The sequence below is a fragment of the Canis aureus genome, chromosome 3, assembly GCF_053574225.1.
Source record: "Canis aureus isolate CA01 chromosome 3, VMU_Caureus_v.1.0, whole genome shotgun sequence".
Classification (NCBI taxonomy): Eukaryota; Metazoa; Chordata; class Mammalia; order Carnivora; family Canidae; genus Canis; species Canis aureus.
The window spans coordinates 24,689,232-24,711,498 of NC_135613.1; the positions used below are offsets into that span (position 1 = coordinate 24,689,232).

The following is a 22,267-nucleotide window of genomic DNA, read 5'->3' on the forward strand; positions in this document are numbered from 1 at the left end:
TCTGTCCCCAATAACCAGAGCCTGCCCCCAGATACCCTGAGAGGTGTGCTCGAGCAGGGGATGATAAGGACCCACACCTCCTTCCTGCCATGGGCCTCATCCTTGCATGTGTGTCCAGCCCATGTCCCGAGGCCTGACAAGTGGGCAGCATTGAGTGAGACAGCCGTTCATCAGGACGCCAGAAGCCCACGGCCAAGGAGGGACCCAGGGGACTTCAGGGTCAAGAGCTCTGCTGTGGGTCCTGCCCCTCCTCACCAGCCTCCGTGGCCCATAAGTTGCCCACCTGCATTCCTGCACCTTCCTCCACCACGATTTCCCCCATTCCTTAGTGTGAGCTTGGGCAGGTGTCAGGGGTTCTACCTGGCGGCTTTCCAGCAACATCTGCTCATAGAGGAAAAGACATTCAGGCTGCTTGCAGATGAGGGAGCTGGAGGTTCTCTACCATGGTCCTGGTCACAGTAAAATGGGGTGGCACTCGTACATTGATGCACATGCCCTGGGGCACGTGGTACCCTACATGCCAGAACACAGGAACCCCCTGTAGAAACAGCCCAGGCTTTGGCTGCAGTGTGTGAAGCAGTGTTGTGTGTGACTGCAGGGCTCCCAGATCTGTGTGCCCCATCCAGCCTGCCCCTGCCCCGCCCTATGCTCTTCCCAGCACAGGTGGGGTGTGAGCTGCACAGCTCCAGCTCTGCGGGGACCTGGTGATCTAGGCCATGGGTTTTAGTCTAAGTGAATGTTTATTGTTATGCATCATCTTAGATTATTTCTCTATGATACTGTTCTCCTCAGACTGTTCCTCTCTTCTCCTGGTTTATCTTCACTCTCGATAACACCTCACACCCTTGTCTCTAAAATTTACAATGTCAATGACCAAGATTAATCTGTCTTTATTTTTGTAGGGTCTGAGTCAGTAACACAAGCTACTGTGTGATGGATGAATGTGTACTTAGAGCTTCATATTGCTGCTTCACTTTTCTCTCTCCCTAAAGAAAGGAAAAATGCTTTTTTTTTTTTTTTTTGCATAAAGAAAATGATGACATATCCTAGTTACTTGATACTTGCTTTCCCTACAACTGAGACTCCCTGACAAATCTGTGCAAAAATTAGGATTGATACAAATTCTGTCTTTATGGTATTGAACCTGTGATGGGTACCACGTATTTGAGCAGAGTCAAATGGTTATATGTTATATAGAGTACATGGTTATATGTTCTCTATTGACCTGTGTATCTGTTTCTCTGCTCACACCAGTCTTAACTACTGCTGTGTTATGGTGAGTCTCAGAATGATGGCATTATGTCACCGACTTTATTCTTCTCATTCAGAGTTGTCTAGCTATTCTAATTATTTTGCCTGCCATGGCAATTTTTAAAATAGCTTGTTTATATCTATACAAAAATCTTCTTGGGATCTTGATGAAAACTGCATTAAATCTGGGGTGCCCAGATGGTTCAGTTAAGAGTCCAACTCTTGGTTTCGACTCAGGTTGTGATCTCAAGGTCATGAGATTGAGCCCCACATCGGGCTCTTAGCTCAGCATGGAGTCTCCTTCAGATTCTCTCTCTCCTCCTCCCACTTGCCCCTCTCCTCATTCACATTCTCACTTTCTCAAATAAATAAATCTTTGTCTAAATTGCATTAAATCTGTAGATCAGTTTAGGGAGAATTAACATCTTCACTCTGCCAAGTCTAATCCATGAACATGGTATGCCTCTGTACTCACTTAGGTCTGTTTTAGTGTGTGTGTTTCATGCCCCACTAGATAAATAACCAGGTATCCCTCCTCTCTTCTCTCCTCCTTTCCTCCGTCCTCCTCCTTTCCTTCTTTTCCAGTTATTGTAGGTGTGGGGTTTTCTGTTTTTTGAACTGTTCATTGCAGGCATATAGAAATACATTGATTTGAGAGTATTGGCTTCATAACCTTTAGTAACCTTGTTAAATTCACTTTTTAGTTTTAGAAGGTATTTTTGTAGGTTTTCTGGGATTTTTAAAATATCAACAACCATGTTTTCTGCAAGTAGGAACAGTTTTACTTCCTCCTTTGCAATCTGTGTGTTTCCATTTCTTCTCCTTTCCTTAAATGCCCTGAGGAGGATTTCCAGTGTGATGTCAAATGGAAAAAAAAAAAAAAAAAGGGGGAGACACCCTTACCTTGTCTTTGATCTTATGGAGAAGGATTGGTCTTTAATTATTAAGCCTCACATTAGCTAAAGGCTTTTTGTAGATTCCATCCTACTTATGATATGCTGAGTTCTTAGCATGAATGGATGAGATATTTTCACTTTTTTTTTGAGAGGATGGGGAGGGGCAGAAGGAGAGAGAGAATCTCCAGCAGACTCCTCACTGAGCACAGAGCCTGACACAGAGCTTGAATTCATGACCCTGAGATCATAACCTGAGCCAAAACCAAGAGCTGGATGCTTAACCCACTGAGCCACCTGGGCACCCCTGGATAAAATATTTTCAAGTGCTTTTTTTTTTTTTTTTTTTTTTTTACATCAACTGCTTTTTCCTCACTAGGCTGCTAATATAGTGGATCACATTGGTGGATTTCCTAGTGTTGAATCAGCCTTGTGCTCCTAAGACAAACCACACTCACTTGTGGCGTATTGTTTATTTTATATTGTGCTAGATTGGATCTGCTAGCCTTTTGCTGAGGACGTTTACATCGAGGTTTCCTTTTGTTGTGCTTTTTTGTCTTGTTTGGGTGTCAAGGTAATGCTAGCATCATCAAATGAGTTGGGGATTATGCCCTCCTCTCCTGCTCTCTGGAGGAAGCTACATATAATTGGTATCATATACTTATTGAGATGTTGGATAGAATTTACCAGTGAAACTATCTGGGCCTAGAGTCTTCTTTTTTGGAAGATTTCAACTATTAACTCATTTTCTTTAATGATTATAGGACTATTCGGATCATCTAATGCATCTTGGGTGAATTTTGGTAGATTGTGGTTTTTGAGGAATTGGTCCCTTTAAGTTGTTGAATTGATGCATGTAGGATTTCTCAATGTCCCCTTATTCATCTTTTCATGTCTGTATAATCTGAGGTAATGCCCTTCTCATTCCTCTTATGGATAGTTTGAGACTTCTGCTTTTTCCTTTGTTGTTCTTGCTACAAGATTATCCTTTTATTGAACCTTCTTCAAAGAACTTGTTTTTTGATTCCTGGGGTTTTCTCTTTACTTTTCCTTTTTCCAATTCATGCATTTACCAGCACAGATCTCCTTGCAGCACCCAGGGGCTTGCCCTCTCCCTGCGAATTTTGATATGTTTTCATTTTCATTCAATTCAAAATATTTTCTGATTTTATTTTCCTTAAGACTTATTTGACTCATGGATTTTTTAGAAGTGTCTTTATTTTCCAAGTGTTTGGAGAGTTATCTTCCTGTTACTCATTTTTAGTTTTGTTCTGTTATAATCAGAGAGCATACTGGGTACGATTCCAGTTGTTTTGTGAAGGCATGTGTGCACCCCGGAATGCGGCCTTCTTGGTGAACATGCATTCTGCTGGTTTGGGATGCTATGCAAATGGCAGTCCGGGGCACGTGGTTGGTGATGCTCTGTGCCGCACATCCATGCCAAGTAACCAGTTCTGTCACAGAGGAGGGGTGTGTCTCCTCCATTGTAATTGTCTGTTTCTGCTTTTGGGTTTTTGCTGATATATTTTGAAAGTCTGTTACTTGGTGAATACACATTTTTAATTGTTACGGTTTCTCAGTGACTTAACCATTCTGTCGTCAGGCAGACCTGCTGGTAATGATCTTTGCTGTTAAGTTTGTTTGGTCTGGCATTAATATTCCAGAGTCAATGTAGTTTGTTTGGAGGGTGTTTCATGGTGTGTAGGGTCCCATCCCCTTGCTTCTAACCTGCCTGTGTAACCGTACCAGAAGTGAGTTTCTTAAAGAGAGTAGATGGTCGAATCATGTATGGTTTTTCAATCCAGTCTGGCAATCTTTTAATTGGTGTGTTTAGAGCATTTACACTTGACTTAATTATTGAAACACTTGAACGTATGCCTGCCGCCATTTGTTATCTGCTCACTGTTGTTCCCTTGGTGTCTCGTCCCTCTTTGGACTTATTTTTAGCATTCCATTTTAATTTACCTGATGAGTTTTTGAACATATGCTTTTGTACAGTTTTTTAGTAGTTCTAAGGACTACAATAAATACACTTCACTTTTTGAAACCTACTTAGACTCAGCACTTAACACTCCCAGAAGAACATGGAATTCCTCCAGTCAAAGAGAAAAACATTCAGTAATGCTTGTTAAAGATGGCGAGGCAGACTTTATTCAGGAGCATTGGGGTGAGTGAGGGCCCAGTGCCGTGGGGTTTTACAGTACAGGCGAGAGTTGGGCTTAGCTCTGAATGCAGTGTGGGCCAGGGGAAATGTCCTACGTGTAGCCACTGGGGTCTGTGGATAGACTTGCTGAGGGAAACACGGGGAGGGGGGGCAGGTTGTGAATCTGGCTAAACTACCTGCCCAGATCTCTGGTGAGGGCATGCCAGGATGATCAGGTGTCACTTGGGGGTGGTAGCACATTTGAGGGTGACCAGGTATCAGGATGGGGGTCTCTTGCTAAAGGAATAGAGCAGAGTTCTTGCTAGAACTGGATTTCACAGGAAGGGCACAGATGGGCCTAGGAGAAGGTTCAGGAGCCTGACTGCAGTCTGGTCAGGCAAAGAGTCTTTGTCGCCACCGTATGGTCACTTTGCCTTTTCCCCATTTAGCATTGTGTGTAACATCTGCATATGTTATAAACTCCATCAGACAGTGCTACAGTGTTTGCTTTCAGCCTTCAGGATGGTTTTAAAGAAATCATGAGGAACAAAATGGTCAGTTTTGTTCACCCAGGTATTTACTGATTCGTTTGCTTTTATATCACTTCTGAGTTTCCATATTTCCCCCTGGAATCATTTCCCTTCTGTCTGAAGAACATTTTCTGGTAATTCTTTCAGATCAGATCTGCTGGCCACAAGTTCTCTTGTTTTCAGTTTATCTAAGAACATCTTTGTCTTTTCTTCCAAACCGAAGCGTTACTTTCACTGGATCTGGGATTTGGGGCTGAGGCTTGGGAGTGGGTCCCCCTTCTCTGGCCTGTATGGTTTCTGCCCAAAAGGCAGGTGTCGTCAGAAGCATGGCTCCTCTCTGGCCACTGCCAGACTTTTCCTTTATCCTTGGTCTTCAGTGATTGGATTATGATGTGTCTGAGCCTGTGTTTCTTTGGGTTTGCCCTTTTGGGGGTGTTCCTGGAGCTTCTTGAATCTATAGGTTTATGTATTTCACCATACTTGAGAGTTTTCAGCCAAATTTTATCCAGTTTCTCGCTGCTCCTGGCATCTCCTCTGCTGGGAATCTGGCAGCAGCAATGTTAGTGTGCATGGTAGTGAGGAGGACGAGTGAGCATGTTTTCCTGTTGCTCGAGTTAGGAGGGCAAATCCTATTGACCGATCTTCCAGTTCAGGACTCTGCTTTGTGACCTTCTGCTATGAAGTCAATCCCGGGAATGTTTCCTACTTCTGTCATTGTATTTTTCAGTTCTAAAATTTCCATTTGATTTTGCTTTATAACTTTTATTTCTCTCCTGAGACTTTCAATTTTTCATTTACTTCTTGGGTGTTTGGTCTTCCTTTTGGAGCACATTTGTAGTACATGGTTTAAATTCTTTGTCAGGTATGCCTAAACATCGGTGCCGCCCTGCAGTGTCCTGCACCGATGGCCTTTTTTTGTTAAGAGTTGACATTTTGATGGCTCTTCACATGCTGAGTAATCTTGTGTCCAGGAAATTTCAATATTACATTGTAAGACTCTGGATCTCATTTCTGTCCGTTGGAGGAGGCTGGCTTCTGTGTTGTTTTATTTCATCCCATTGGCTTCAGCCCACAGGTTTCAGCCTGCCTTCTTGGGGGTTGGCAGCCATGCACACTTGTTTCAAGGCCTTTACCCCACAGGTTTGCTGTCCTGTGACCACTCTGACCTGAGCAGTGGAATCAGATAAAGGGCAGAGGTGGGAAGATGGGTGGGGTTCAAATGAAGTGTGTGGTTTGGCTGGAAAACAAACACAGACCTCCTCTAAGCAGGCTGGTTGACGGGTGCCCGGCTGGGCCCCAAATGTGGAGCCCAGTCCCCTTAGGACAGGGGCACCTGTGTCAGTAGGAAGTGGGCTACAGAGTCAGTGGAGAGCTGCTGATGCGGGACAGGCTCTGGCTGCCTGCCTGCCGCATCGGCCTTGGAAATGTGGATTGTGTCCAGGCCTCAGACAAATGAGATGGTTTTACAGCCTCTTTAAAAGGGTCTCTAAAAAAAAAAAAAAGGGTCTCTGATTTTTATTTTTTTAAAAAAATAGAGGGGGCTGGTTCTTCCCCAGAATGAGTTCATTCCAGGTAGGAGTTGATGAGTAAGAACAGAGCATCCCTGGCCCCTTTCACTCACCTTTTCTCTGTCCAGTGATGGCTTCACACAGGGCCTGACATGCACAGGCCTCTACACATTGTTTTTCTGATTTCACTGAAGCCCTACTCAGGTTCTTATAAAACCCAGCCTCCCTCCTGCCCTGTACTGTGGTCACCACGAGAGATGAATCCCCTCCTTCCCGGGACCACATAATCTGGGTGCCACTGTGTCCTGGGTACCTGGGTCTTACCCACAGAGCCGTCCTCTCAGTTGTGCTCCGCCTCCTCCTCACCAAGGAAAGAGACCGACTCCAGAAGGCCCCACGGGAGCCTCCGAAGCCCAGCTGCTGCAGCCCCGGTGGGTGTGGTGGCTGCCCATGCCTCCCTGAGGCTCCTGTGTGCCATGGTTTGTGCAGGAACACCCTGAAGACAGAGTTTCATGGAGTGTCGGGAGCACAGTTTTAGAAGAGGACGGGCAGCTTGAACCTTGAACCCTGCCAGGCCCTGATTATGACATGGGTCAGTGACTCATGTCTTCGAGTCTAGAGCACGGGGCTTTTTAGGATGAATGTGGTGACACACAGCTCCCCACCCTAGTGGGCCAGCACTGCACCGTGTCGTCTGGTGGAGTTCCAATGTTGAAAGATGCATTTTTCAATCATTTCCAACAAAGTGTCTAATTTCAGAAGCGAGTATGATCAACTGGGGGAGGGGTCACGAAAAAGGCAGATGAAGCCCCCATCTTGAGAGGTGTGTGCTCTCTCCCTTGCTGACAGGTGACCCCAGGGTTCAAGGAAAAGGAAGGGGAGCTCTTGGTCAGGGGACCATCTGTGTTCCGAGAATACTGGGACAAACCAGAAGAGACGAGACAAGCCTTCACCTGGGATGGCTGGTTCAAGACAGGTAGGAGGGAGGCCTGGACACCCCAGAATCTTCTGTCCAGGACAGAAATAGGGGGTGTACTCTGTCTCACCCATCATGGGTCAGGAGCCCCTGGATGTCAGACCCTCCTTGCCCCTCCCTCACCCCAAGGCCCCTGCTTTAGAAGTCTTCTCCCCCTGCCAGGATCCAAGTTGTTCTGGGGTTCCTTTTCCATTTGGGTCATTTCACATTCTCCATGCTATGCCTGGGCCCTGCCTTGGTGTGCAGTTGGCACCATCCCCGCAGGACACAGAGCCTTCCTGGGATCCCCCTGCATGCCTCACTTGGCCACAGTGGTCCTGAAATGTGGACTTTATAGCAGACACTGTGAATATTAGGTTTGCAACATATAGATTCACTGGTATCCCAGAACACCAGCCCTGGCCTATAGGTGGTTGGGTTCTGAGTTCCAGGTGGTTCCTCCTCTTCTTTCTGCCCATCTGTATGTCTAAAACTTCTCTGCGACAATGCATCATTTCATAATAGTCTTAAGACAATGTTTTCCAAAAAGAAAGGCCTGTTTTCACACATCACCACACATGGCCCCATAATCACAAATCTGCCTCATCTCCTGTTCTGTGGGAAGCAGAGGTGAAGAAAAAGGCAGAAAATGAGCAAAGCGGAAACCACGGGGCTACCGTGTGCCCTAGGAGAAGGATGGTGGCCACACAGCATGTGCAGCTCATGCCTGGCATTCGCTCAGGCACCTCCCTGGGCTCAGGTCGGCATGGCTCTATGTGGGGCGGGATGGCATGTCCTCTGATCTGCTGCTGTTAGACCTGAGGTCACCAAGTGGTAGAGTGGGGACCCTCATAGACCCCAGCAGTCTCGGGGTGCCATGTGGACCTGTCGGGTGAGGGCTTGGCATGAAGGGGCAGAGTCTTCCTGAGGAGGTACGTGTCGGGGGGCCCCCTTCTTGTCCCACTGTTAGGCAGCACGTGGGTCCTGATTTGCTGGTCCCAGCCAGTCCCATGTCCACACTGTAAGTCCTGCAGCTGTCTATGCTTCTCCCTCATGCCTGCAAACCTCATGAGGGAGAAGGACACCCAGGCAGCTGGGTTGGAGGTGTCCAGCCTCCCCTGTGCCTGCCTGAGGAGCAGAGGAAGCAAGCATGGGTGGTTATGAGGGTTTGGAGAGGGGACATCTCTCAGCCTTCAGAGCAAGACCAGTGAGAACCTGGTCGAGAGCCCTGACAGGTGAGCAGAGGGCTCAGTGGTCGAGTCCCAGGAGCCCCGGTCACCTGTTCCAGGGCCTCCTAGTTCCGTAACTTAGACTGCCTGGATTCTCTTTGTGAGCATTGCATTCACACAAGCCAGCCTGAGAGCAGCAGACCTCTCCCCATCACTGTCCTTCACGTGAGGTGTTTGAGCTAACCTCGCTTCTGTGTATATCCCTCCTCTGTGTGGTCCCAGTGTGGAAACCTGACTTGCTTTGTGGCTATCTTCTTTTATTTTTAAATTCAGATAAAAGCTTCAGGGTTTTTTATTTTTCTTTAAAAGCACAGGAACCCAAGCCCTGTGGATTTTGTGGGTAGCAGCTCCCTGAGCGCCGGGCGGCGGCAATGCAAAATGTGGGGCAGTCAGCGTTAAAACGTTCAGCCACTGCTGCTGATGAATATTTGAGTTGAAAAGGAATAGCATGCATTAATTATTATAAAGAGATGTCTTTAGGAGAAAATGATTTTGAAACTCAGTTTAATTTCATTGTAATGCGCTGCAAACAGGAAGGGAGTGTGTGTGTTTAATTGGCTCTCGGGGGTGAGGCCTGGAAGCCGTGTGCCTTTGTCACAGGCCATTAGCGATACAGGCTGCATAATGAGCGGGTGCAATCAGCTCGCAGCTGCTGGCTCCTGCGGGGAGAGCATGATATTAAATAGAAATCAGGATAAATTAAACTTAACCCTTTCCCTGGCCAGCTCCTCCTGCCACAGAATTCTGGCGGGAGCTAGAGAGCCACTGCTGGTGGGCCATGAGGAAGGGCTGAGTCCATGTCTGGATGAGGGGAGAGATCACCAGCCAGTCCTACTGCCCCCCAGTCGCCCATGTCCACCTCCTTCCCCAGATATGCAGGGGGCTCTCAGCAAGCCCTCAGGCATCGTGGACTCCCCCTACAGAGGAGACCCAAGGTCTCCCCCGAGAAACTCTGCTGACAGCCACGGTGACTCCTCCCAACTTTTGTTCACTTGAGCACCACCACAGCCAGAGAGAAGCTATTGGACATGCACATGGCACCAGTGCTAGCCCAGGGTAGGGGGACAGCTGATTCCAGGAGCCAGGCATCCTCAGGCCTTTATGATGAAGCAGAGGACACAGAGGTGACATGGGATGGGGACGAGGACATGGAGGTGACACAGGATGGAGATGAGGACATGGGACAGGGACAAAGGCTTGGAGATGACATAGGATGGAGATGAGGGCATGGAATGGAGATGAGGACATGGGACAGGGATGAGGACATGGAGGTGACACGGGATGGAGATGAGGACATGGGATGGAGATGAAGACACAGGACAGAGGTAAGGACATAGGATGGACATGGGGACAGAGCTGAGCAGATGTCACAGTTCCTACTACCTTTGACGCTTCCTGCTAAGCAGATCTGTGTTGGAGACACTGCTAACTGAGCATAAGGAAACAAACAGCCTCTCTGACTTACTGTAAAAATACTTCACCATGCACTGTTTAGTGTTAAGTGACCTAGTAAACACGCATCACTTCCACATCAGCGTGTCAGTCAAAGATAGTTCAGGGTTCTGGGAAAATCCACCAGAACATCAGCGGGTTCTTGCCTCCCTCCATGGCAGACATGACGTTATTCCTGGAGACAGACATCACAGCACCAGCAGAGCGACAGCGGAGCCCTCACGGGCCTCGGCACCCATGTAGGGCTGCTCTCCAAACCACTGCTCACAGAGCTCAGGCCGCCCTAGGGGGAACAGGCGCAGGTGATGGGCACATCACAGAAGAGCAGAGCTCTGGGCCTAAAAATATACAAGATACCGTCTCACTTCCTCGTGGTGAACAAGAGAAATGCAGAAACAGTGATTGACTCCTGTCACCAAATGTGAAATTCTGACAAAGCTGGGCCTCGCTGCCGTGAGGCGGGTGCTTTCCCTCCAACAGGTGACACTGTGTCCAGAGTGTTTCTGGGAACATGTTCATCAAGGGTGACGAGAAGCAGGCAGAGCCAGGTGCACAGGCATCTGCGGCGGCATTATTTCTAAAACACAAGGCTAGAAGCTGTGTTCAGATGCGTCCAACAGTGGGTCTCAGGAGGCCTTTAGACCTTGTGCTCTGAAGAGCAATGACATGACCTGATGACCTGTGTGTTGGGTGTGGGCATCTGCGCATCTGTCAGCCGCTGGGCTCCTGTGAGCCAAGCATGGCTGCCGGCCACCATCACTTACAGGAGGGCTCCTTCCATCCTTGTATCTCTGGTCTCCAGTGCTCCCTCGCTGAGCTTCACTGCTCTCAGGGACACACTTGGTACACGCTTTGCTCACGTTTCACACCTCTGCAATGGAGAAGGCATCAGAATGGCACTCAGGCACAATCTGTTCTGGTCATCTCCTGCCTTGCCACTGTTGGGAGTTCTGGGTTACCTCTCCAACAAGGAGATCTTAATCTTGACCTGTAAGTCCCAGTTAGGAGCTAGGCCAAGTGCTGCATGTTAGCGGGTATGGGTACGTGGAAGGGATGGCTGCCCCTGACCTGTGCGTTTCACTGAGAGGGAGGCAGGGTCACCATGAAGGCTATGCCAGATGACAGGGCCCCTCTGGGATGCTGGGTGGACCAGCCGTGCAGTCTGCAACTGGCCCAAGCCCTGTGCTGGCGACTCCTTCTGTGCATGGAAAGTTTGGATGTGTTGTGTCTTATTTTTTTATCTTGCTTAAGAATCCTTTGTTTCCCAGGGTTCGCAGGGGTGCTCTCCTGTGTCTCTTCTGCCGCTTGCCAGGCTTTGCGTTCATAAAGTTAAGTCCCAGACCCCCTGGAACATGTTTTCGTGAACCATGACACAGTGACCCAGTGGCGACATGAGACCGTCTTCTGTCTCCTCTGTTGGATGTTGAGCACCTGCTGCACGCGGGCTGTCTTCTGGGGCCACTAGTCAGTCCAGACCCCTGGGCAGAGGATGAGTGTCTGTAAGTCTTCAGTTTTTATCACAGTTATACACAGATGGCTTGAAGACTCCACTAGCTTTACCAGTGTGAGAACAGTAGCCATTTGCACCTGAGCTGATTCCATCTCTATACCTGTCCTCCCCCTGGAAGCAGCACATTCAGTGGCTGCAGCACTGTCTGTGCCATGAGGCAGTGGATGCAGCACTCGCTTGAGCCTCATGGGGACCCTGGTCCTTTTGTCCTCTCGCTCCCTGAGTGAGGCGCCCTGGTGCCACCATTCCTGCTTGGGGAGGACTCCGGGGCCTGCTGCCCTACATAGGCCCCCCTTCCTCCTTCCCTGCTGCTCTGTAGTTGGGAGAGCTGCGTTCTCCAGGAGTGAGCCTCCTGGCGGTGCAGTGTCAGCTGTGCATTTTGGTGGGGAGGGGTGTCTAACAGTGTCTTCACTAGGGCAGGCCAGATAGAGCTCAGGGGGGTTAGAGATCATATTTATTGGTTTCTAGCTTCACCATGCTTGCTGTCAGCTACAGCCGCTTCCTGCTGGGCACTGTATGACCTTCCCCCTCTTTGGAGTCCCAGAGAATCTTCTCCATCCCAGATTCCTAACATCCGACAAGTCGAGTGCCTTGGGTGCTCTGACTTGACTTCCTTCCTCGTGCTCACATTCTGGACACCACGTCCTGTGATTGTGGGAGCCTTTCAGCTGATTGTCTTCCCTCCAGAACCTGGCCGGCACCTGGGGGCTGAGAGCAGGAAGGGCAGGTGGGAGGAAGTCCCCCCACTCCAGCCCCAGCTTGGGGTGATGCCAGGAATAGCCCGTGCTGGAGTCCAACAGTGTCTAACAGGTGCCAGGCACAGAAAAGATGGCTGAGTTCTCAGCTGCTTCCCTGCCCACCCAGTGCACACCCCCTGTGCAGCCCCCTTGTGCACCCGCCCCAACCCTGGGCAGCCCCCACCGAGAGCAGAACAGGTCTTTCCCAGCAGGGGGGATGCTGATACCTAAGGGACAGATGACTTCATTGGACACATTCATTAGTATCACAGTGAGCAGTTTCCTGTGCTTGCCTCTCAGTCGGGAGCTTAGTTAATACCAATTCTTTACCTAATAAGTGATTGCTTGATCACAGCGAGTTGCAGACATGGGACATAACTTGGGGGTGAGTCCCCCACGGTCAGCTGGGAACTTCTCCACAAAGCAAATAGCGGTTTCTTAACCCTCTCTATTTGAGATGGATACAGATTCATGGGAAGATGCAGGTGGCGTGCAGGGTGGCCCCTTACACCCTCTCCCCATCCCCATGTCCACATCCTCATCACCAGCGTGACAGCAGGGCCTGTCCCTGGGCTTTCCAAGGCCCGCCAGCCCTACACACGTGTGTGCACATGCATGTGTGTCCTCTGCTCACTGCCCTCATGTCTGCTGTGCAGCCTGTCTATTCCCATCTACCCCCACCCCTCACCGCAGCCATCTACCCCCACTACCCTCACCCCAGCCGCCCTGTCACTTGTTCAAGGAAGAGACACAGACCCTACAGGTGCCACCTCTGGAGACCGGCCTTTTCTCCTCAGCATAATTCTTTGAATCTGCATCCCTGGCGAGGCTTCCAGCTCCACACCTAACCCTGCAGGAGACAGACACGCAGGGAAAGCATGGAAGGATCTCCTCTGGAGGAGGTGCAGCCCGTGGTGTGGAGCAGGCATGAGCTGGCACATGCCAGGTACCAGTGCCTGAACACAGGGCCCTTGTGTGCACCTGACCAGGCTCAGCCCACATCTCCCTGGAGGCAGGGCTGGACACAGCTGCAGAGCTGCTGCTTGGTGTCCAAGGTGAGGTGGGGCCTGAGGTGCGTCACGTGGCACCAGAGCGAGGCCTTGGGCTCCCCATGGGAGCACAGGGATGGGGAGCTCACCACAGAGTATCTCAGCCTCCACCGAGCATGAGCATGCCAGGCGGGTAGGTGTTGTCATTGTGCCACCTGCTTCCTGGAGGCACATTAGTGTTTCTTCTTGCCATGAATGGCAGGACACCACCTGGCCACACGGAGCCTACACAGCCTGCCAGCACCTTCTCAGACACCCATTGGTACATTTAGGGAATAGGTAGCTGGGGGTCAGGAAGCTCTTGGGGGAACACACAGCTGTCCAGCCAAAGCTGGGCCTGCACCCCAGAAATAGGGGGCTCAGTGGGTTTGCAGGACCCAGGTCAGGTGTGTCCACCCCAGTCATCCCCGCAGCCACACCCACGTCCCTTCCCACCAGCCAGCCGCCACCCAGTCACCGTTTCCAAAGGTACACTTGCAGTGCCTCTGTCAGTGGGAGAGAACCCACCACACTCCTGGCCCTGTGCTCTTGGAGCCTGGCCTTCCCACGCCGCCATATGTAAGCCAGTCACCCATCCCTGCACCAGCATCTGTCGTGTTCAGTAGACCGGATCATGCCCTAGGCCGCGGCAGGTCAGGCAGCGGCAAATGATGGATGGTGCCTTCCTGCGTGGGAGGCGTGACTCGTCATGAAACATTGATGATTTATTCCAGCTAATGACCCAGCATGGGTCTCAGGGTGTGTGAGCGTAGGTAGGGAGGCACCAGTGCTGTTCCCAGAGGGCCGGGTAGGGGCATCCCCACAGGCACACGCTCACATGTGTGTGCCCCATGGGAGCACTTACACATGCCGCACGTATGGACATGCATCCACACACATACTTGGGCCCGCCTCCCCTGCACCCTCCCTGTTCTGGTCTGGCACTCACTGTCCCCCCCTGCCACCTGCCTGTGCTAGGATGCCTGGTGAGCATCACGTGGCCCAGTGCTGCCCGAGAGAGGACCAGGTGGACCTCCGGGGGCCTGGCATGTGAGGGAAGCATGGCAGGAAACCACGCAGTCAGTGTGGAGGGGCAGGAGAGCGTTCTCCTCCTTCAGAGACCTGGGTGACTACTTGCAGCCCAGGAGACCCCACGAGTGAAAGCGGGCTGCAGTGATGCCCGACTCCACTGGGACCCTGCTGTGACTGGGACCCCCACCCCAATGGGATGGCAGGAGACTGAAATTCTTGTTCTCTCTGCTCAGGCCTGAGAAAGAGCAGGAAGCAGTGTTGCTGAGTGCTGACAGCGCTAGCTGTCCTGCCTCTGAGCCCTGATCTCTGCTCTGAGACACTGCTGTGTGCAGAGGGCCGTCTGGGGTCAGGCCACAGGCTGAGATCACAGTCCTTGAGTTCCATGCTTGCCCCCTTGTCCTGAAACACCCCACATGCACCCCCATCACCCCGCGGGTCCCGGGGTAGGGGACCTATGCTCCCTGACACAGGCATGCAGCATGCATGTGCCCCTCGAAAACTGCTGGGCCCTGGAGTGCACCTCTTTGTGACCAGACCCCCTTTCCTCAGGTGACACGGCCGTGTTTAAGGACGGCATGTACTGGATCCGGGGCCGAACATCCGTAGACATCATTAAGAGCGGTGGCTACAAGATCAGCGCCCTGGAGGTGGAGCGGCTCCTGCTGACACACCCCAGCATCACCGGTACGTGGCACCCAGCCCCATGGCAGGGACTTCCCACGGCGAGCTGGGTCCAGACCCGGCTGTCTTGGAAACATTCTGAACATGCTTCCATGTGTATTTCATTGTAGATAGAGCCAGACCAGGTTACTTACCCTTGGGGCACAGTTAGGGACCTCCCCACCCCTGGCACGTCCATACGCCCTGCCTCTGCGCCATGGCTAGCGTCCAGGCCTGAGCAGGTTGCACTGGTCTGCACAGCCCATATGCTCAGGAGCCCTGGCTTGCTCAGGAGAGCTGTGGTGGGGGGTGGTCCTCGTGCTGCCCCCATGCACTGGTGGTTGCTGGTCCGGGAAATGTGGGCACTGCCCAGACCTGCTCCTACCTCAGGTCACAGGCTGTGAGGACCATGGGGATGGCAGAGGCTCCCCGACAGGACCCATTTGTTATCATCCCCAGCCCTCCTACCAGTGATCCTGCCCTAGGGCAGTGCAGGGGGGTGGAGGGCAGAGATGGGAAAGCCAGCCCCCACTCTGGGCTCCACCCAAAACACAGTGTCCCCTACATGACCCCCATGTTGACCCCATGCTCCCCAGCTGGCAGCAGTCAACATAGCATTTCTTCTGTTCACAGATGTAGCTGTGATTGGAGTTCCAGACATGACATGGGGCCAACGGGTCACCGCAGTGGTGACCCTGCAAGAGGGACACTCGCTGTCCCACAGAGAGCTCAAAGAGTGGGCAAGGTAGGGGCAGGCACGGGATGGACTGTCCTGGGGTCGAGGGCGGGGTGGGCAGCGGGGTCCTGAGTCTTGCAGGGACGGCAGGGGAGCCAGGAAGGCCAGATGACATGTTACATTCCTGAGGCTGCAGGGAAGCTCCGTGATGGTAGCTGGCGAGCTGTAGTGAGCGGTACGTCCCCTCCCAACCCTCTCCTGGGCAGACCACCCACCCACCTGTGCTGAACAAGACAAGGATTTGCATGTAGCCTGGGGTGCTGGGGCCACAGCTCTGCATTCCATGGGCTCACTTTCACCTTACTGTAGACCGTCTCCAGAGCTTCGTGCCATGTGCCATGGCTCTGGGGCTTTCTCTGCATGCTGACACTCACAGGCCCCCTCCCCTATGCCTGCAGCACCCTGCAGTCTGTCCCACCAAAGGCCAATGGGATAGGCAGCAAGAAGAGCAGTAGCGCCGAGTTCAGAAAGGAAGCTTGTCATGATACCCCCAGTCTTTATTTCGAACCTGAGAAGTTTCTCCTTCCTCTGCCCTCTCCCTGCACCCCCTTCCTTCCCAACTTGCCTCCCGCTCCTCAGCGCTAGAGATATTTTTGGCTCGTCCAACATGATTTCACAACAGCAGGAGCCCTTGTTTCATGAGGGGACAGCACAGCTGGGCGATTTACTTCCCCTGGATTTACAGAATCATGCTTACAGCGAGCTGTTTAACAAAGGAGAAGCTTCTAGTCGCCCTCTGCCAAGCTCTCCACCAGAGAGGGTCAGGTCCAGTGTCAGGGTAACCCATGGCTGTCCCCAGCCAGAAGCCCCCATACCCCATGTTCACACTTACCCCCTTCGGTGCGTGCACACCTGTCTGGCTTGTGGCCATGGCCACTGTGTGTGCTTGGGGTGGGGGGGCCGCCCCCCGGGAGGTCAGGGCAGACAGTCTATCCACCATCTCCAGGACTGTCCCTCAGTGAGGCCGGCATCCAGGCCTCTGTGTCCTCAAGCCCTGCAGTCACTAGGCGGTGACGTGGAGGCCACTTAGCCTGTGGAGAGCAGGTCCAATGTGGCTCCACCTCTCCCAATGTGGCTCTTGAGGAAGATTGCACTCTCTCTCTAGGTCATGTCCACAGCCATTTAGGGGTCTTTTTAGAGGTTCCTTTAAATAACATTTTCTTCTGTGCTCCCGTTTTTTTTCTTTGTGGAGATTCCATGCTCCATCTCTACCCTCCAGGAAGGGCCTGACCCTTCTTCCCTGTTCTGTGCCCCAAGCTGGAGTCGGGGGTTCAGGCTGCACATCCCCTTGCAAGGGTGAGCATGGCCTGGAGCGGGGTCTGGGACCACCTGCTACCACTTCCATCCCCCCAGATTCCAAGTCAGAAAGGGATGTGGGATTTCCACACCTGGAAGGAATCTAGGCTCTGTGATCTTGAACCACAAGTGATGTCTGATGAGACCACGAAGGAGTGGTGGGCACCCTGCTTTGCGCCTGCCACACCTTCTCCCTGGAGAACATGTCCGTGGTCCTCATGCATGTGTCCCTGGGGAAGCCTGCTGTTCACAAATAACTCCAGTCTGCCTTGATGCGCGTCTCATTTCCTGTTGAACCCGTTGCTAAGCTGTGGCCCTTTGCACATGTCCAGGGGTGGCCCATGTTCCCAGGAAGATCCCTCAGTCCCCAGGGGTGAAGGCCTGCTGTCCTCAGAAATGCCAGGCCCACAGGTGCCCTTCAGAACACTTCCACGTCATTTCCTAGCTTTTATGGCTTTCGTTCCTTTTTTTTTTTTTAAAGACTTTATTTATCTATTCGTGAGAGACACAAAGAGAGAGAGAGAGGCAGAGACAGGCAGAGGGAGAAGCAGGCTCCATGCAGGGAGCCCAACGCGGGACTCGATCCCGGGTCTCCAGGATCACACCCCAGGCTGAAGGTGGCACCAAACCGCTAAGCCACTGGGGCCACTCTCATTCCTTTCTTCTAAAGTGGCTGCTACGTTAGGGTTCATAAGGCCCGGCTCTATCGCCCCCTCCCATGACGTCCTTCCCCCCCCTTCATGCACCAGCAGCACTTCTGCCGCTCTGGCTCTGCACCCTACTACTATTGATGCTCCAACAGACTCAGCTGCAAAAGGCCAACTGTTGAGCAGAAGCCCCGCTGAGAACAGTCGACCCTCATGTGTGTTGTATATTGTGTTGTGTATAGCATGTACCGTGTCCTCACGGCACATAAGCTGCAGAAGGAGGAAGAAAATCACAAGAGGGACAAAACACATTTTCAGTTCTCTTCTCTATTGAAAAATCCACATATGAGTGGATTCATGCAACTCAAGCCAGTGTTGTTCAAGGGTCAGCTGTGTTTCTGTTCAAGCGTTGTCTCTGGGAGAGGATTTAGTCACCAGGAAATGCCATGTGTGTCCCAGCCTGGCCCCCAGGCCCAAGGGCCTCAGCAGCTGCCTGGGGACTTGGCAGCGTCTCTGTCTGAAAACACCTTTAATGTGGCCTTCATTCCCGAGTTCTGTCTGTGGATTGACGGGAACCCATGCCCCACAGCCTGCTCACCTGGCCATCCATCATGGGGATCGCTGTGCCTCGGGTGGCACCCAGAACTGCCTCTGCCCTCCCTCTCTGGGCTCTGGCCCCAGCTGGATGCTGGGCCACCAACAGGGAAGACAGAGAAGCAGGCGTGGGGAGAGCCGCCCTAACTGGAGTACCCAGGTTTGGGCAGTGGGGCTGGGGCGCGGGAAGGGCTATGTTCTGTGATGGGGCTGCAGGGGTGCGGCCTGCCATGCTGCGAGAGTCACTCAGACAGTCCTGGTAGCTTGTTGCAGCAAAGTCCAGCCAGCTGCATGTGTCCTCTGGGCCCTTGTGGACAGCTGCCAGGACCATAGGTGGGGCACCCTCTCAGGCATGAGCCCACACCTGCACCCCAAACTCCCCGCTGGCCTGCAGCTGGTGCATTCAGCACGAACCACCTCAAGGTAACCATGCATCACTGGGGTATTGGTGATACTTGGCACCTGTGAGCACTTGGACCCTGCCCACAAAGTCAATTATTATGTGTTATTCACGAGCACCCAGCTGCTAAGGCTGAGATTTGGGGGTTCTCTGCTACCACACATCATGAGCTCACCATGATACCTCCCCAGTGGCTGAGACCCCCACTGCCTGGCAGCATCTTGTGCTTTCCTTACCTTGGGGCATGTGGCCCCCATGTGCAGCTGTTGGAGGGCAAGGAGTAGATGGCTGAGACGGGGTCTCGGGAGAGAACCGGTGCCCGCAGCCGAAGGAGTAGTTTCTCAGAGTAGAGCCTGGAGGTGACAAGATCCCACCACGTGGCCACTCACAGGAGAATGCACCGTGTAATGGGGGGACCCTCCTGAGAGTACAGGATGCAGGGCAGCTGAGACCAACAGGCCAGTCCCTCCCACTGCTCATCCCAAGGCTCTGCAGGAAGGATAGCACCAGTCCACAAGGCCACAGCACCCAGGGGTCTGCAGGCATCCACTGGCCCTGCCCACCTGCCTGCTCCACCCATGTGGCCAAGGCCTGCTGTCATGACAGCCAGCTGAGAGTGGGGCCTGCTCTTCCCGGCTCTGGGAGGCCTGGCCCCAAGGAGGGCTCGTCCTCTGCCCACATCCTCTCCGTGTTAGCATTCTGCAGCAGAGATGCCCTCCTGGGGCAGGCACGGGTATGGTTGGGCTTCGGGGCCCCATGGGACATCTGCCCCCCTTGCCAGGCTGCCTGTCCCATGGTATGCCTGCCACTCAGACCCTACTTGTCTCTGCAGGGGCTTCCTGGCCCCATATGCTGTGCCTTCGGAGCTCCTGCTGGTGGATGAGATCCCGCGGAACCAGATGGGGAAGATCAACAAGAGAGATCTCCTCCGGCAGTTCTATCCGAGCAACCAGGGTGACCTGAGACCAGGCGCCAGTGAGCCGGATTCCCCTTTACCTAGAGCCCCCTAACCCAGACAGAAGCAAGATCACAGTACTCTGCCCAAGGCTGCTGGGGAGTGGCACTCACAGCACAGCTGCAGTCGAGCTTTTCCAGAATGTTCTGTACCCAGAACATGTGTCTAAAAAGAGCAGCAAAACCAAGTGGGGGGGCCACTGGTCCTGGGCAGGGGGAGGTGACCATAGAAAGGCCATAGACGCCGGCATGACCGCCCCCCACCCCTACGCCATGCAGCTTAACTCTCCTCCCAGCCTCCCAGGGGCCAGATTTGCTCCGGTGATCAGCCCACGCTCCTGCCTGAGGCTGGGGCACACACAGTGGTCACCACCTACTGAGCAGGCTGGCTCAGCTGCCTGCCTGCCATCCAGCTCTTCTCAGGAGGACGGCCGTTGGCATCACATCCAACACTGCGTGACCAGGCTTCTGGCTGTCCGAGGTCTTCCCTTGTGGTGACTAGGGAGCCACATGCCACTGGAGACACTCCAATCGAGCACTGCAAGTCTTCACTGAGTCTCACTGGTTTCCACTGTATCTCATACTACTGGACATTTTGATTTCTGAAAAAGTTTATGTAATTATTTGGTCTATGCTATGATCTGTATGAAATACTTTCAAAAAATAATCGTCCTCAACTGACAAGACCACAGAAGGATGTTGACTTGTCTTTGGAATGCGCGCGTCTAAGAACACCAAGTGCTCTGCCCCACTTGCTGTGTCAATGTGACCAAGCGTCCTGAGGCTTCCAGAAGGTTCCCCCTTGGCTGGAATGGCCTCCCACACACACAAACATGTGTGCCTGCTTCCTGAGGGCACGGCCTTGGCTGGACAACACCCCCATCCTGCACTCCAATCCCAGTCAGAAGTCCTCAGTGCTGAGCCCTCGGGGTCAGGACAGATGCCCCTGTCTCTTGGGTGGGGGTGGGGTGTGAGTCCCTACAAGGGATTGGACTCTCCAGGTGTATCCATGGGCAGAGCCACTTGCCACCCGCCCCCCGCCCCCCGCTGCCCCTGCAGCCCAGGGCAGGGGCCAGGCGCCCCTGAGGGAGGGGGTGGTGCCAGCACTCCAGGCCAGCTGAGGCAGGGCGACCCCAGGAGTCAGGTCCTGGTGCACTAAGCCTGACATTCCTGTCTGGGGAAGGGTGTAGGAGACAGGCTCTGCTCCGCTTCGGGAGGTTAACATCTCCGTGTAAAACAGAGCAGTGCCTGATGGATGGAAGCAAACCCCACGTGGGAGACACGCACCCCTGCCCTGCAACACGCCCCGGCCCCTGGCTGAGCAGCCAGATCGTAAAGTCCTCCAAGAACTGCCGGAACCAGCTTATGCTCAAAAACTCCCACTCCTTTTCTGTTGAGTTTCTACATGAAAATGTTCTTGGGCGGCCCAGGTGGCTCAGCGGTTTAGCACCGCCTTCAGCCCAGGGCATGATCCTGGAGACCCGGGATCGAGTCCCACGTCAGGCTCCCTGCGTGGAGCCTGCTTCTCCCTCTGCTTGTGTCTCTGCCTCTCTCTGCGTCTCTCATGAATAAATAAATAAATTTTAAAAACAATAAAAAATAAAAATGTTCTTGAAGAAGATTCAAGCACTATATTATAAACAATAAATTTGGAAACTGTGGCTCCAGTTCTTAAAGCAGCCATGGCCTGTGTGTGACCTCGCCACTGGGGCCCTCGCCCTGGCCCCCCAGGTGACTGTGCTGTCCCCTGCCCACTTCTCCCTGCTGCCACTTCCCTTCCTGGGCCTGTCTGTGCCTCCCCTGCCCTGGGCCGCTGGACACTTGGCTTGCATCTCCCATCCTGTGTCCTCAGCAGCTGCAGTGGGGCCCGTCTTTCTACTTGAGGACTCTGCTTCTCTGGTCAGTTGCTCAGGGTCACCTTCATCATTGTGGTCCTGTGTGCATTGCGGTGGCTGCTCGGTGGCCCTTCTGGAACCTCCAGAGCCCAAGCAGCACACTGGGATCCCTGCGCCCGACCCTAGTGTGCCCTCTGGGCCCATGTTCCCCACCCCAGCCTGTGGCCTGCAGGGCACAGCGTATACTCCTTTAAAACATGACCAATAAGTAAATTCTGGGCTCACCAAATAGATCAGCATCAGATTATCACACCCACATCTGTGACACATCCACATACATGGGGACATGTCTCTGGGGAAGACCTGGACATTAGTAAAACTGGTAGATGGACGGCCACAGTGTGGGACAACTGCCTGGGACCCTCTGCCATGAGGTTGGGGGGTTTGCACCCCCTGAGTAGGAGCGAGAGGAGGGCAGCAGCCCCACTCAGATCCCCACTGTGTGCAGCAAACCTGACTGGCTGTGTTCCTGGAGCCAGGCTCGCAGACGGACTCCCAGGGGGTGTGCCCAGCCTGTCATGCAGCCTGGCAAGCTGTGGCCATGTGCTGAGCGGCTGTCCAGAGTCCCAGGAAGAGGGAGAGCAGGTGAAAACCACACTGTGGCTGAGGGGGGCGGTCAGATACACAACAAACTGAGTGGGGCCGTGTGACAAAGGGCACGGGCAGTGGTCGGGGCAGGAGGGCCAGGCAGTGTTCTCAGGAGCAGCCTGAGATGTGCTTTGGCAGCAGGGGTAGGAGGCCGGTACAGCGTGTGCCAAGGAGAGGGGTTTTGGCTCGGTCTCTGCAGGCCAGAAGGTCACCTCAGTCCTGGCCACAC

General features: G+C 52.9%; 1 protein-coding gene across 5 annotated transcripts in view; it reads left to right on the plus strand.

The window, feature by feature from the left end:
- Positions 1–21,174, plus strand: part of ACSF3 (acyl-CoA synthetase family member 3) — a 50,807-nt gene extending 29,633 nt beyond the window's left edge. For all 5 annotated transcript variants that reach the window (XM_077891148.1, XM_077891151.1, XM_077891149.1 and 2 more), the window contains 4 exons: positions 7,175–7,301; positions 14,818–14,952; positions 15,562–15,673; positions 19,434–21,174. In XM_077891148.1, the coding sequence (XP_077747274.1) occupies positions 7,175–7,301; positions 14,818–14,952; positions 15,562–15,673; positions 19,434–19,611 (552 nt within the window). In that variant the 3' untranslated portion in view covers positions 19,612–21,174. The remainder of the gene's footprint in view (positions 1–7,174; positions 7,302–14,817; positions 14,953–15,561; positions 15,674–19,433) is intronic.
- The last annotated feature ends 1,093 nt before the right edge of the window (positions 21,175–22,267 follow it).